General features: G+C 36.8%; 1 protein-coding gene across 1 annotated transcript in view; it reads left to right on the forward strand.

Annotated features, from left to right (window-relative positions):
* The window catches only part of SCAF8 (SR-related CTD associated factor 8), an 88,181-nt gene that overhangs the window by 59,953 nt on the left and 12,175 nt on the right, over positions 1-16,053 (forward strand). The window contains 7 exon segments of the mRNA XM_055536062.1: positions 399-516; positions 7,058-7,189; positions 7,447-7,559; positions 8,976-9,169; positions 11,255-11,355; positions 13,757-13,870; positions 15,524-15,680. Coding sequence (XP_055392037.1) covers positions 399-516; positions 7,058-7,189; positions 7,447-7,559; positions 8,976-9,169; positions 11,255-11,355; positions 13,757-13,870; positions 15,524-15,680 — 929 coding nt within the window.

The following is a 16,053-nucleotide window of genomic DNA, read 5'->3' on the forward strand; positions in this document are numbered from 1 at the left end:
TAGATTGCATATATACTGATTGATGGAACATTTTTCCCATAGTGTCATGGTTTATAAGTGTTTCATTAAGATTTTCTTAAAATGCTCTAATGTAAAGAAGTACTAATTTATAGAACAGTAATAGCAGATTTTCATCAGAGTATGTCTAACATGTAATCCATCTGTTGAAACTGTTGAAGAAGTATATTTCTATTTCAACATATTAATGTTCCGAGTTACTCAATTTTCTGTATTAATATTAAAAGTAAACGCTGTAATAGAGTATATTCCATAAAAGTAAACGCTGTAATAGAGTATATTCCATTTGTTGGCATTTTGGGGTGTTTTTGAATATTCTTTTACTTTCATATTATCTTTATTGAGTTTTAAAATATATTAACACTTTTTTTTCATTGTAGTTCTCATGTTTCGGAATCTGTGAACAATTCCATCTTTCATCAGATAGCAGAACAATTGCAGCAGCAAAACCTTGAACATCTCAGACAGCAACTCCTGGAACAGCAGCAGCCTCAAAAGGTCGATAACCCCACCTTGTGGTCTTTCTTGTTACTGCTGTCTACTGTCTGTCACCTGGTGATTTTTCTTCAGTTGGTTGTTACTCGGAAGATGAGTCTTTTCAGGACCTTTACAGTTTTTGTTTGTTCTGTTTTTTTTTTTTTTTTTTTTGTAATCTCAAAATGTGTTCTGGCAGCTTATATATCTGTTGAGAAATTATAAAAATTATTTTCAGTATACTGGAAGGGATTAGAGGACAGAAGACATGGTGGTGTTTCAATATTACAGTGTGAAACTTTTCTTTCCTCTCAGTTCCCTGTTAAGCAAGATCATGGTGATTTTGCTGTTGTTGTTGATGATGATGACAGAGTACGTTGCTCTCTTTAATTAGACTCTTGGTAGGTGGCAAGAGCTTTATTAGGCATGGTTACAGTTAATGCTTATCAGATAGTTTTTTTACAGTTCATTTTTATCTTTAATTTGATCCTTTTCTTTAAAAAGGTATACTTTCTTTGACCACATCTTTTATATGCTGAGATACAGGTATTTTGAGTCTCATTTACACTGTAGGAAGTTGAAGCTTAGTGAAATGAAGCATCCACTGTTAAAGTGCAGTGCTAGTATGAAATACCTTCCGTCCTGAGACTCACCATTATTTTATATATACCCAAGAAGTTTAAAATATTTCTAAGTATATGTAGGCTTCCCAGGTTGCGCAGTGGTAAAGAGTCCACCTGCCGATGCAGGAGACACGAGAAATGGAGGTTCGGTCTCTGAGTCAGGAAGATTCACTGCTCCAGTATTCTTGCCTGGAAGATTCCATGGACAGAGAAGCCTGGCAAGCTACAGTCCATGGGGTTGCAAAGAGTCCAACAGAACTGAGTGAATGGACACACACACACACACAAATTACATGTAACATTCCGTGTAGTTTTAAGAATCTTATAAATTTCAGGCATGATGAAATGTAAAGTTGTACCTTAGAATGGATAACATATGTCAAATTATTGTGAAGCTAAGGTTAAATCCATTGCAAAGCCTGATTTTTCTCTATTTGAGAAATAGTTATGGATGTAAAACTCTTTACATTATGAGTTTCTGGGAATCTCATACTTCTTCTAATCAAATCTTTTTGGCGCTAATGAATTTAATACAATACCACAAATATTTTTAAAGTATGAGCATTGTTAGACTGATGATACATCCAGAGAAGAACAGAGAAGCATTTTGCCTCAAGTAAGCTCTTCTCTAGTAGAGTATGTATATCTGTTTGATTACAAGGCAGGATACTGGTTTCGTAATAGAGGTATAAATGAAGGACTATGGGAATATGGAAGAGGGAAGATTAGTTTCGATAGCAAACTTTAGACACTGTTAGGGTCTGATGTTGTCCTTTCAATGCAAATGGTAATGGATTTTGTTGATATTTGTATGTTGGAACTTGTACCTGGAATCATGAGAATGAAATTCCATACCTTGTTTTGAAGAAATAATTCTGATAGAAGTAGGTGCATTATTTTATGTCAGGAAAATAAAATATATCTGCTTGAGAATTTAGGAACTTGAGGACAAAGAGTAAAAAACATTTGAATATTATTTAAAAGCACGAGTTGTGATTCAAGGAAAGGAAACAGATTGTCAGTGATATAAGAAACTTCAGAGCTGTTACAGAGCCAAGAGGTAGTAGTAATGGAAGTTTACTCACCTATAATTGTGACACTTTTGAATTTCCTTAGTTCTAACTTCATTTCAGAAGTTTTAGCAGAAACAATAAAATGAAGGTTTAACAGAAAAAGAAAAAATAGAATTCTGGTCATAGTTGATTGCCTTATATATCATCTCCACAATTTTAGAAGGTATAGTAATAGAATCTCTTTGAAGGGAGTAAATGTTCTTAAAAGCTTCCTTGTTCAAAAATGGCAGTGAAGAAAAAAAGCAACTTTTCTTAGGCGTAAGATGAATAGTGTTTAAAACCTATCACAAATTTAAAATTGAAGAGTAAACATCAACAGAGTAGCAGTTAAATTCAGTCAGTTGTGTAATTGGCTCTACCAAACCAGTTATGTATTTAAGATGGGGTGGAATATGCAGAAAAGCTAAGTGTTTCTAGTCACCGCTAAGCTCAGTGTGGCTACCTAAAAGTTTTCATAGTCTCAGAGTGAAGAGGGTATTAGGATTGCTAGTGCTGCTCTGTTTCTCGCTGCCCTGACCACACTGGGGTAAGGGCTTAAAGTCTTTTGTCTAATGATGGAAGGTTGGTGGAAGACGGGAGAACTTTCTGAAACTGGTTGAATCATGAGGAATTAACAATCATGTCATAAAAGGAATGATTTCTGTTGTCTTGAGTAGGTTAGAGTTGTGCTTTTGATAATTGTTTTATCGGATATCCAAAAGATGTCAGATAACTCAGAATGAAATGCTCATGATGAAAGTGATAAGACTAATAAAATAACTTTAAACAAAGTGTTAGAAATAAAAAGATTAGAAAAGATTCAGCCAATTAATAATAAAGCGCTATCAGTGGGATATCAGCAATATGTAACTTACTTTGCTTCAGTAGTTTTTTACTGTTGTTATTTGGTCGTTGTCTTGTCCAACACTTTGCGACCCCATGGTCTGCAGCACACCAGGCTTCCCTGTCCTTCACTGTCTCCCGGAGTTTGCTCATATTCATGTCAGTTGACTCAGTGATATTATCTAACCATCTTATCCTCTGTCGCCTGCTTCTCCTCTTGCGCTCAGTCTTTCCCAGCATCAGGGTCTTTTCCAGTGAGTTGACTCTTCGCATCAGGTGACCATAGTATTGGAGCTTCAGCTTCAGCATCAGTCCTTCCAGTGAATATCCAGGGTTGATTTCCTTTAGGATTGACTATCCAAGGAACTTTCAAGAATCTTCTCCAGCACCACAGTTTGAAAGCATCCATTCTTCGGCTCTCTGCTTTCTTTATGGTCCAACTGTCACATCCATACATGACTACTGGAAAAAGCATAGCTTTGACTAGACGGACCTTTGTCAGCCAAGTGATTTGTCTGTTCTTTAATATGCTGTCTAGGTTTGTTATAGTTTTTCCTCCATAGCTTAGACCTTAGATGTAGTTAAGGGTCCAGTCGACCTAATGCTAATTGCAAGATCATAAAATAAATTGTAGTTGAATTTTATTGTAATTTTTATATACAGTTTTATTTTTTGGCTGTCCTGGGGCTTCCTTGCTGCTTGGACTTTTCTCTGGTTGGGATGAGCTAGCTTCTCATTGCAGCGGCTTCCCTTGTTGCGGAGCAGAGGCTGTAGGACACGCGAGCTTCAGTAGTTGCAGCACATGGGCTCAGAAGTTGCAACTTCCCAGGCTCCAGAACACAGGCTAAATAGTTGTGGCGCACGTGGAGTCTTCCTAGATCAGGGATCCAACCTGTGTCTCCTGCATTGGCAGGTGGATTCTTACCACCGAGCCACCTGGGAAGCCCTGTAGTTGAATTTTTAAAGTAAATTTTCTCTTTGTTCTTCATAAGATTTCAAAGAAAAAATAGAGTCATGAACCGCCGCCTTTTCAAATAGGTAAAACTGCTCAAAAAGAACCTCAGAATCTAACATTGGTTGCAGTGGATTCTGCTGGTTATACCAAGCAGACTATTACACAGAAAATCAGAGATGAAAGACAGAGGTGGGGTGGATGGTAGATGGGATGCTCCAGGTGAGTGGCGAGCAAAGAAATAGATGATGCGAGGGGTGTAGCAGTACTGAATTAGGGCCAAACAGTAAGGCTCGGGATAAAATGGAATATAGTCTTGCTGTGTTAAGAATTTTATTTTTATTGTACCACTTTGAAGGCTGGGACTGTGCTTAAAACACACTTTGATTTGTTCTCAAAAGTATACTAATTTACCAACTTTTTGGTCAATAGTGTGGAATAAAGCAGGCATTTAATTAACAAGTTTTTTAGCTTTAATTTATTTCTAAACCTTGAAAATGTTACTTGTCTTTGGGGAGCCTGTTCCTTCATAAATTAATCCATTGGTTATTTTATGCTTTTTTGACTCGGTTTTTCTACTGCTTGCTTTTCTTTCAGTTTAAATGTCTTTAGAATAAGAGTAATTAAAATTTTTTTTATGAGATATAATTGACATTGTGTGAGTTTAAGGTGTACAACATATTGATTTGATATGATTATATATTGAGATATGATTACCTCTATTGTTAGCTAACACCTCTATCTTGTCAATTACTTCTTTTTTGTGATGAGAACAATTAAGATGTAGTCTCTTAGCAACTTTGAAATTTATAGTATTCTCTGTAATAACTGTACTGTATTCCTTTTACACACAGAAACAAATTCATAGCAAGAGTAGCTTTGTTCTTAGTAATAGATATGTAGGAAGGGAACAGTAGTTTGAGTTATCCTTTTCTGTTAATAATTATGATATTCAACAGTTCCCAACTTGTGTACTACCAGGGACTCTTTTTATTCATCTTTAGCACCTGTGAGATCATGTTTTAGGATGTTTAATTAGGGAGTCTTTTTTTTTTTTTTTTTTTCATAATAATCAATTTCTCAGTTTTAGTTAACATCATCAGTCAGTTCAGTTCAGTCACTCAGTTGTGTCCGACTCTTTGCGACCCCATGAATCGCAGCTCGCCAGGCCTCCCTATCCATCACCAACTCCTGGAGTTCACTCAAACTCATGTCCATCAAGGCAGTGATGCCATCCAGCCATCTCATCCTCTGTTGTCCCCTCCTCCTCCTGCCCCCAATTCCTCCCAGCATCAGAGTCTTTTCCAGTGAGTCAGCTCTTCTCATGAGGTGGCCAAAGTATTGGAGTTTCAGCTTTAGCATCATTCCTTCCAAAGAACACCCAGGACTGGTCTCCTTTAGAATGGACTGTTTGGATCTCCTTGCAGTCCAAGGGACTCTCAAGAGTCTTCTCCAACACTACAGTTCAAAAGCATCAATTCTTCGGTGCTCAGCCTTCTTCACAGCCCAACTCTCACATCCATACATAACCACTGGGAAAACCATAGCCTTGACTAGACAGACCTTTGTTGGCAAAGTAATATCTCTGCTTTTGAATATGCTATCGAGGTTGGTCATAACTTTCCTTCCAAGGAGTAAGCGTCTTTTAATTTCATGGCTGTAGTCACCATCTGCAGTGATCTTGGAGCCCCCAAAAATAAAGTCTGACACTGTTTCCACTGTTTCCCCATCTATTTCCCATGAAGTGATGGGACCAGATGCCATGATCTTCGTTTTCTGAATGTTGAGCTTTAAGCCAACCTTTTCACTCTTCCTCTTTCACTTTCATCAAGAGGCTCTTTAGCTCCTCTTCACTTTCTGCCATATATAATTTATTTTGTGATCATAGTATTATGCAATTGCTAAGCAAGTTCACACTGATTAGCATATGGAGAAGGCAGTGGCACCCCACTCCAGTACTCTTGCCTGGAAAATCCCATGGACCGAGGAGCCTGGTAGGCTGCAGTCCATGGGGTCGCTAAGAGTCGGACATGACTGAGCGACTTCACTTTGACTTTTCCCTTTCATGCATTGGAGAAGGAAATGGCAACCCACTCCAGTGTTCTTGCCTGGAGAATCCCATGGACAGAGGAGCCTGGTTGGCTGCCGTCTGTGGGGTCGCACAGAGTCAGACACGACTGAAGTGACTTAGCAGCAGCAGCAGCAGCAGCAGCATCATATAAGCAGAGTCCCTGTATCAAGTTGCTGTAATTGTAGTCCCAGGTTTGGGGGGGGATTTAAATTTGTTTTTTTCCTATAGTTAGGCTTCATTGCCTAACTTTTGTTTAGTCTTTCTGAAATGTTTTACATATCTGCTGCTGCTGCTGCTGCTAAGTCGCTTCAGTCGCGTCCGACTCTGTGCGACCCCATAGACGGCAGCCCACCAGGCTCCCCTGTCCCTGGGATTCTCCAGGCAAGAACACTGGAGTGGGTTGCCATTTCCTTCTCCAATGCATGAAAGTGAAAAGTGAAAGAAAGTGAAGTCGCTCAGTTGTGCCTGACTCTTAGCGACCCCATGGACTGCAGCCCACCAGGCTCCTCCATCCATGGAATTTTCCAGGCAAGAGTACTGGAGTGGGGTGCCATTGCACCTCCTAATACTGTTTTCTAAATTCGTAGAAGTGGAGGTTGAAAAAGACCCAAGTTCTAAACTGATTTTACTGGATCAGTGATTTTGATATACAGGTTTGAGCTTTGCTTTTGCTTTTGTATATATAGTGGGTGACTTAGTTCTTTATATATCATTCATGATACAGTCCCTTTATTCATGATAGTTTTTCTTTCCCACAATGAAAAATTTTGTTTGGAGACTTTCTTAATCTTACCAGTCTCTTGTAGTGTTACAGTATCCCCCTTTATGGAGTTATTCTGTGCTTTCAAGTAAACTTGGATTTATACAAAAGTGCCATTTTAGATTGATCATTAAAGACGTAACAGAATTCTTTTGGTATTGGGTTTCTTTTTAAAAATTTGATTGTGATGTTTGCATGTAAATTTTCATTTATAATATATTCATTATTTCCCAATGCTTGTATGTTTGTGTACATTCTCAACAGGCAACTCCTCAGGATAGTCAAGAAGGAACATTTGGGTCAGAACATTCTGCATCACCGTCACAAGGGAGCAGTCAGCAGCATTTCCTTGAACCTGAAGCAAATTTGGATGATTCCATAGATATTCAGCAACAGGTAAAAAGTAAATGTTTTCTTGGGTCATAAAGTTCTAAAATTGATTTCAGAAAAAAGTCTTAAAATATGGTAATATTTTTTATTTTATGTAAAATAATATAAATGTGAATGTTTTTTCCTCCATGTTAAGCTGTTCATTGTAACCATTTTACTATTAGGCATTAATGTTATTATGGTGAATATTTTGGAATGCAGAAATAATCAGTAAAAACTGAATCTCAACCAGGCATTTTGTTTGTGTTCCTTTGACTTTCAAGGATATGGATATAGATGAAGTGCAAGATGCGGTGGAAGAGGAGGTCTTTGAACAGGAAGCAAAGAAAGTGGCTGTTCGTTCAAGATCAAGAACACACTCCCGATCTCGTTCAAGGTTCTGTAGTACTATTTAAAAATAGCTGTGTGCAAACTTTTAAAATGTTGGCTTTTTCTTTTTTTGCATCCTTTGTTTCTTTGCATCAAGGTAAAAGAAAATGTTTCTCTCAATATGTTTTGAGAGAAAAGAAAATGTTACTCTCAGTATGTTTGAGAGTAACATATTGTCTCATGAGAAAGTAGCTCAGAACTTCAAAAACCGAAAATATGTTCTGTTTCGTTTTTAGTTGGACATGTCTGTGGCTTTTTATTTGAATTATTTACATGAGTCACAGCAATATCGTGAGTCTTGGATTTGGGGTTATATATGGTTGCAGTTAATAATATGATGATGATAGTCAGCTTAGGACATAATTGTCCCTGAACAATAGTTAAATCACATGATAGAGGAATAGTATTAGAAATTCCATTGTTTTTTTACATTCTGTTTCATCTCATAATACCAAAAATGATTATGAAAATCAAACTATAAAAATTGTTTTTATTAACAGTAAGCATATCGGACTCTCAAAAAACATATCCTAGAAATGGTTTTCTCTGTGGGCTTAGCCATGTTAAGGCCCATTAATGTACATGCTCAATCAAATTTGAGTTAAGGTACATTATTCTTAACCTGGTAAGTTTTCTTGTTTTTGTTTTGAACTGTCTTAAATATATGTTGTCTTTGCTATAAACTAAAACTTAAAGTCATTAATCTGTAACATTTTTATGCTGTGTTTTCCGCACATGAATGCCCCAGGAAGTCTGAACAGTAAATGCTGGAAGAGGGACAGTATCTTTGATGGTTTTTTCAGTCATTTCTTGTGTGTTTTAAGAACTTCCTTGTATTTACTTGAAAGTTTCAGGAATTTATTTTCAAGAATTTCCTTGCAAGTGAGAGCTTGTCAGTTCATCTTTCTCTAAAGTGACTTCTCTCCAGGGAATTACAGCACTAGTCCTGAAAACATCTTTGTCTTAGCAAATTCTTTGTCTTTGCAACACAGGAGTATTTTGAATAGAGTTCAGTGGCATATGATTAATAGGAAAAAGGAAACAGTATTTCAGTATCACATTATAAAGTCAAGTACCATGAGATTTTAGAAGATGAAAACCTATAAACAGAATTGTTTAGTGGTCTACTGTTGAAAACACTGTTTCCTAATTTTAAGAATGCAACATCTTTGTCACCTAAAGAATCTGTTTTCTTTCATCCCTGTTCTTGACCTCTTGTTTGTAAATTAGACACTAAGAGAAAGTGAGGTCCTAACTAGATTCTCTCTCCTCTTCCTTGTATCACCCAGACTCAGTAAGAATCATCGCAGACACACATCTGTGTCTAATGTGGACCTAAGCAGTATAGAGATTTAAGTGCATGTTTGATGCTTTAAGACTGTCGTTAGTAAAATAAGGGTTTTTTTGTTGTTGTTGTTGTTAGATCACCAAGAAAACGAAGGTCTAGGTCACGATCTGGTTCTCGAAAGCGTAAGCACAGAAAGCGATCACGCTCCCGCTCTAGAGAAAGAAAAAGGAAATCATCACGTTCATACTCAAGTGAAAGGAGAGCTAGAGAAAGGGAGAAAGAACGACAGAAGAAGGGATTACCTCCAATTAGATCTAAAACATTAAGTGGTAAGTGATGTACTTTATGAGCTTTGGTTTCAGTAACATTGAGAAAATAGTTACCTGCTGTTAATACACAATCTCTCAACCTGATTTTTCAGACTGAGAAGTTGAAAACTGGTTTGGTTTTTGTAATGTGATAGAGGAGGAAGATAAGTAATAGGTTTCTACTCAAATACTAAAGTCATTGAGAGTTGATTTTTTTTTTTTGATACTGGTTTAAAAATATGACTTGATTAATGATTTACAAAGTAGAATAGCCCTTGTATCTATAATGTTTCACTGACACCATGATTTCCATGTGTGGTGTCCTAACCAGTTTTGAACACCAGGTCTATAGGAGTAATTATTATGGGAAGCATGCCAATTTAAAGCTAATTATAAACTTGATCAGTACTCAGAGAGAGAGTTCTGTCGTAAAATCTTTCCCTCCTTTATAGTTAATCTATAATGTATGATTAGACCAAATTTGATAGTAGTGGGGGTTTGTTTTGGGAGAAACCTCCAGGAGAATTGACTTGACAGGCATGTGAAGTATAGGAAAGTAAGTCGTACTCAGTGCGGGATTCTGCCTAAACGATATTTAGGGGGGTTTGACTTTTAGGGTGAACGAACAGGTTGCAGATGGGTGAAGTACATGAAGTGGAGCAAATTGTCATTCTTTGCCAAGAGCTGAACACTGATCAGGTTATCTAATTTCTGAAGATCTCCAAATTCTTTCTGCCATGGAGATAGATGGGTAACTGGTACAGCTTACATTGCTAAAGCATCCTGGAAACCCAGGCATGTAATTAAAGGTGACAGCATCTTCTTAGTACATTCCAGCAATCTGAACCAGCCTTGGCTGTCTTTCCAGAATCTTACCTGATTATGAGAACCAGTAGTAAATGATTAATAATGTTGGTGCTCCTAACCCTGATTCAAACATGAGCGGAGGAATGCAGATAACTTGTAGAAGCTAGCTAGCAAAGGTAGGAAACAGATTTGCTCTGAGGGCCTCCAGAAGGAGGGCAACTTGTTGACTGATTTTAGACCACCAGAGGTGTAGAAGACTACCTTTTTGTGTTTTAAGGTACTAATTTTGTGGTGTTTTGTTACAGTAGCAAAAGAAAACTAATACATTGCCCTTTGAAACTTTGGTTGAATGGACAGGTGAACTGCATGAGACCCAGAACAAACAGCAGGGAGAGAACAATCTTCAGGGATGTATTAACTGAATGATTCCCAAAGCTCTCTTAGGTCTGGAAGACATTCACGTTCTGACCAGCCAGAGTAGAGAGGCCTGATTGAAATCCACATTTGGTAGATATCTTGCAATGGTCATATTTTAATGTAGGGCTGAATTAGCTTTAGAGTAAAGCAGTAACCCAAAAGCTGGAGACTTTTTTTAAATAACATTGACACAAATCCAAATATAATAAAACTCTACAAATATATCAGCTGTTAAGTATTTTTAAAATAAATGTTTTCAGGGAAAGGAGATGTTTCTGAAGGCATGAACAGTGCAGCCAAAAATAGGCCAGATGTGTCTCCTGTGTAGGATTTATTTATTAAAGGGAGATGGCTTCTGGCTTTTAGTATCCCTGGGTCTTTCATGGTAACAAGTTGAGTTCTGAATCAGCCTTTTCCTTTTTTTTTTTTTTAATCTAATTATTCTTTTCTTAAGGGTAAGATACTGTTTTCAGATTTAACTGTTCATTCCAGCACAGAAAGATACTTAAAAGGTTCCCAAATAGGACTGCAGTGAAAAGGGATTTTGAAACTTTGTTGCACATTAGAATCACCTACAGAATTTTTAAACTACCCCAATTCCCAATTTTCTGTACCGCGTGTGCGTCTCAGATATCCACCAGTGTGTGCTGTCAAGCTTGAGAATATGTGATAATAATGCAAGAGTTGTCTTGGCATAGATGTACATGGGTACCTGGCATTTTAGTTGATTTTAAACATAACAAATAAAAATATCAGTTAATAAGTATTTAAAATATGCTATCTTAAATTTTAATTTACTACTGTTCCTAGTGCTTTTGCTTAGCTACTTGAGAGGAGTAACTTCTCTGCGTGATTTGGGTAATTTGTCTCATGTCTTGGCAGTGTGCAGCACTACTCTCTGGGTTGGTCAGGTGGACAAGAAAGCAACACAGCAGGATTTAACCAACCTGTTTGAAGAGTTTGGACAGATTGAGTCCATTAATGTAAGTATCATATAATAGTGTAAGGTTTGGAAAAATATAGGGAGTTTTCAGTTACTTTGTATCTGCCCTTAATCACATTTTTGTGGGGATTATTTGACTCTGATCATTTTTGTGTTTATTCTCCTGCTATCTCCGTAATTAATTTTTCTTTTTTTAATGGAATTCTTACAAAATGTTCTTAGGGGCCTTACTGCAGTGTGGTAGTTCTTGATTGCTAAAAACATCAGATGAGTTAGCAGGAACCATATGTATGATCTGGTTTAATTCTTTTTTTCCCTTTTTTAATGAAAATGGAGAAACTGAGTTAAAATTATCAGTATTTGCACCTGAGCATGTCGGTGATGGTGGAAACACAGCTGGACGGGAGGTCCCAGTCTTCTGCCGGCCTCCTTCCTCCCCTTCCCCACCTCGCCTTCTCAGAACGAACCCTGAGGCAAGAAAACCTATGCGGCCTGAGCACAGTTCCCTCTCTCCTCAGTGTGATTCTTTCCCTGTACCCAGTCCCCTTCTTTGAATATTTTCTTCTTCCTGAAGGACTAATGTTTCTCCTTGGAGCTAAAACTAAGCCATGAAATGTTTTGTAGTCATTTGTTTGAGGAGACTTCAATCCTGATTTTATTCACTGTTACTGTACTTTAATGTCTTTTGGACATTTTTCATCATTATTTACCAGGAAATGAACTGGTTTTTCCTTTCTAGTCTTAGAGTCCTTACAGTCTCAATGTTCCTTATATGGCCAAATTTGACTTTCTGGTATTAGTAACAGCAGTGTTTATTTAAATTGAATTAGACCATTTTGAATTTTACTTTCAATGGGGTGTGACCTCATTGGAGCCTCACAGGAAGCTGGTTAATAAGTAATTCATATATTGTTACTTTACCAGGGAGGAACCTAAATGATTTGACTGAGTTACATGGATAGTAAATAACTGATTAGTTAATAAATAATAAATAATTGGTTGAGTGTTTCAACTTAGGTATTTCAGATTCCTCTTTTTATACCATAAAAGTGTTGAAGGCTTCTCTTTTTGTCTTTTTAAATTTCACCTGTCAGAATTTAAGTAATCTTTCAGAGTTTGTAATCATGTAACCTCTCAAATTTTTTCCTGATTTTGTACTACGTTTAAACTAATGGTTCTCAGCTCTAGCTGCATGTTAGACATGGGCTGGCATTTGAAAAAATATGATGCCCATGATCAGTATCTTTAGATTCTTATCAAAGTGCCATAATTACACAGGTGAATTTGATGCAAAACCAGGAATCATTGCTCTGAACAGATCTTGAATCCAGGTGGCGTGCTGTGTTTCACATTGCGTATGCAGTGTCTAGGCTTTCTTGTACCACAGTCATTTGGACATCAGTGTGTCTCCCTCTTCTTCTGTCTTACCTTATAATAGTGTATTATTTACCAGTAATAGGCATTAAGTTATTTTGTGAAGTGAAGTGTACTAAATGGCTAGTGATAAAATCCAGGATTTGAAAAACTGATGGAAGACTTAATAAACCTTTCAGTTGGTTTGGGGGGAATTTGAAGACTGAGAAGAGTCCATTAGATTTAGAATTTAGTAGGTTATTAGCTTGAAGAAAATATTTTTGGTGGTTTGGGGAGGGTTTGGATCTACATTGCGAAAGATGAAGAATTATGTAAGGGGTTAGATAAGCTTCTCTTTTCAGAAGTTTGGAATTAAGAGTTGATAGCAGCAGCAGCAGCTTGAGATATTAGCAAGACTGAGGGAAAGGTTATTTTCACAGCTAAAGCTTATGTAATGACTCCTAATAAAGTGGTAGAAGACCTTGTAAGTTCTTTATGAAGTGAAATACTCCATGTATTTTTCTGAATTAATACATTAAAGATAATTTTATGATTTGGTAGTTTATAGAGTAGTTAAATGCTACAAAAATTGAGATCCTTATGGTGAGGCTATCTTCCTATTCATACTAAAATCTTTGTCTGGAAGTAGTTGGGCAAAGTAAAGTTTTATAAAATTGAAAAGCTTTCGTTTTATTGTTTGTTGTAGATTTTGGACTTTATATTAAAGATAAAATATTTTGGCCAAACAAAAATCCTTCTCACAATACCCACCATAACATTTGGAAAATTATAAATACTACTGTAAATAAATTACATGCTTCAAATATTCATTGTGTAGTGAAACTTTGATTGATATGTGATATTTAAGATTTCATGTATATCAGGCTTAGAATGAGTCCCAGCTAGCTTCTGAACTTTTCTTTTTAAGTAATTGTATATGAATTGTACCAGTAAACAGCCAGAGGAAGAAAGGGGGGAAATGATTCAGTATTATCAGTAATCAATGTTCTGTTCTATTAAAACCATAAAATGCCAGAAATGACTTGCCCTCCTAATACCGTTTCTAAAGAAAAAAAATTTTTTAACAGATGATTCCTCCCAGAGGCTGTGCTTATGTCTGCATGGTTCATCGACAAGATGCATTTCGAGCTCTTCAGAAACTTAGTTCCGGGTCGTATAAAATTGGATCCAAGGTCATTAAGGTGAGATTGGGGGACACATGCTCTTGTTTTATTAGATCGTAGAATTCTGTTTCCTGTGTTGAATCCTTTTTTAGCGTTATGGGTAAACCTTGACAGAAATTTATTATTTCAGTATTATTAAAGTATAGAATTAGCTTGAGGTTAAACAATAACCAAACAAAACCTTATTCAAGCAGTTCTTTGAAATCGCACCTGCACAGTGCTCTTTAGTCGACCAGGACCCCATTTTATGAGCAGAGCTTTATCAGGCTTGTCTTTCATTCCTTTCTGCGCAGTGCTTCCTAATCCTAACCCAAAATTATACTATTGATGTCTCCTTTTTAACATCTTGTAATTCACATTTTATTTCTGCTATTTTGAAGATAATTTATTTTATCAATTTTTGTAACTGAATTAATAAATTTAAAATTACTTTCAAAGGAGTTAATACACCCATACTTTGTCCTTTTATGGCAGAGAGTTTCTCTTTATAAGCTGAAGTGTCACTGGTCTCTTTCATGGAGTACCAAGATTTTGTTTAGCTAATTATCTAAGTATTTAATTGCTTAATTATAAGATCTTATCTAAATAATTATACCTAACTAAGTTGAGGTTTTTATGGTGTAAAGTAGATTTGGATTATATTGAGGAATGTATTGTTTTAAGATCATACTAAGAAGTGGCAGAAAGTGAAGAGGAACTAAAAAGCCTCTTGACGAAAGTGGAAGAGTGAAAAAGTTGGCTTAAAGCTCAACATTCAGAAAACTAAGATCGTGGCATCTGGTCCCATCACTTCATAGGAAATAGATGGGGAAACAGTGGAAACAGTGTCAGACTTTATATTTTTTGGGTTCCAAAATCACTGCAGATGGTGATTGCAGTCATGAAATTAAAAGACGCTTACTCCTTGGAAGGAAAGTTATGACCAACCTAGATAGCATATTCAAAAGCAGAGATATTACTTTGCCAACAAAGGTCTGTCTAGTCAAGGCTATGGTTTTTCCAGTGGTCATGTATGGATGTGAGAGTTGGACTGTGAAGAAGGCTGAGTGCCGAAGAATTGATGCTTTTGAACTGTGGTGTTGGAGAAGACTCTTGAGAGTCCCTTGGACTGCAAGGAGATCCAACCAGTCCATTCTGAAGGAGATCAGTCCTGGGTGTTCATTGGAAGGACTGATGCTGAAGCTGAAACTCCAGTACTTTAGCCACCTCATGCGAAGAGTTGACTCATTGAAAAAGACTCTGATGCTGGGAGGCATTGGGGGCAGGAAGAGAAGGGGATGACAGAGGATGAGATGGCTGGATGGCATCACCGCCTCAATGGACATGAGTTTGAGTAAATTCCGGGAGTTGGTGATGGACAGGGAGGCCTGGAGTGCTGCGATTCATGGGGTCGCAAAGAGTTGGACACGACTGAGCGGCTGAACTGAAGAAGTGGAAATAAACCCCGTATTACAGACACCATCACTGTCTAATGCAGGTTTCATTTTACAAACAAAATCAGGAAATACATGGGAAAAAATTCTTTCATTATTATTATTCCAGCAGTGATTTTTGTCCAGCTGATTTTTGAAACTAATTTTATTTGTATTTACATCATTAGCTTATAATTTTGTATATTTTAGCTTTTTTTTTTTAATAGTATAAATGCACTTTTTTTTTCTTCTCTTATAGATTGCTTGGGCTTTAAACAAAGGTGTGAAAACAGAATACAAACAATTCTGGGATGTGGATCTTGGAGTTACGTATATACCGTGGGAGAAAGTTAAAGTGGATGACTTGGAAGGTTTTGCAGAAGGAGGCATGATTGATCAGGAAACTGTAAATACTGGTAAGAACCCTACGGGGAGTTTTATTGTTTAAAACGTACTCTGAAAGTGTTATAACTGCTAAACATTTTGCATGATGGGGTGAATTGTGTTATTTCCTGGATTTTTTTCCACCTTGCACACAAGAGGGGAAAAAAATGAACCATTACCCTGTTCAATGTATATGCTTACTGCGGTCTATTCATAAGTGTCAAAGTGTAGTGTTCTAAAACTCTGAATGTAGCATTTCTTATGTATGCCTTTTTCTAAAGCTTCAGTCTTTGAGAGAGTTGTGAATATGGAGGCATCTTTAGACTAATTATTTTATTTACTTGAGTTTAAATGAGAACTGGGGATTTAGGATGGTGTTTCTTTAAAAAAACTTCCAAGATTATA

Source organism: Bubalus kerabau, chromosome 9 (genome assembly GCF_029407905.1).
Source record: "Bubalus kerabau isolate K-KA32 ecotype Philippines breed swamp buffalo chromosome 9, PCC_UOA_SB_1v2, whole genome shotgun sequence".
Classification (NCBI taxonomy): Eukaryota; Metazoa; Chordata; class Mammalia; order Artiodactyla; family Bovidae; genus Bubalus; species Bubalus kerabau.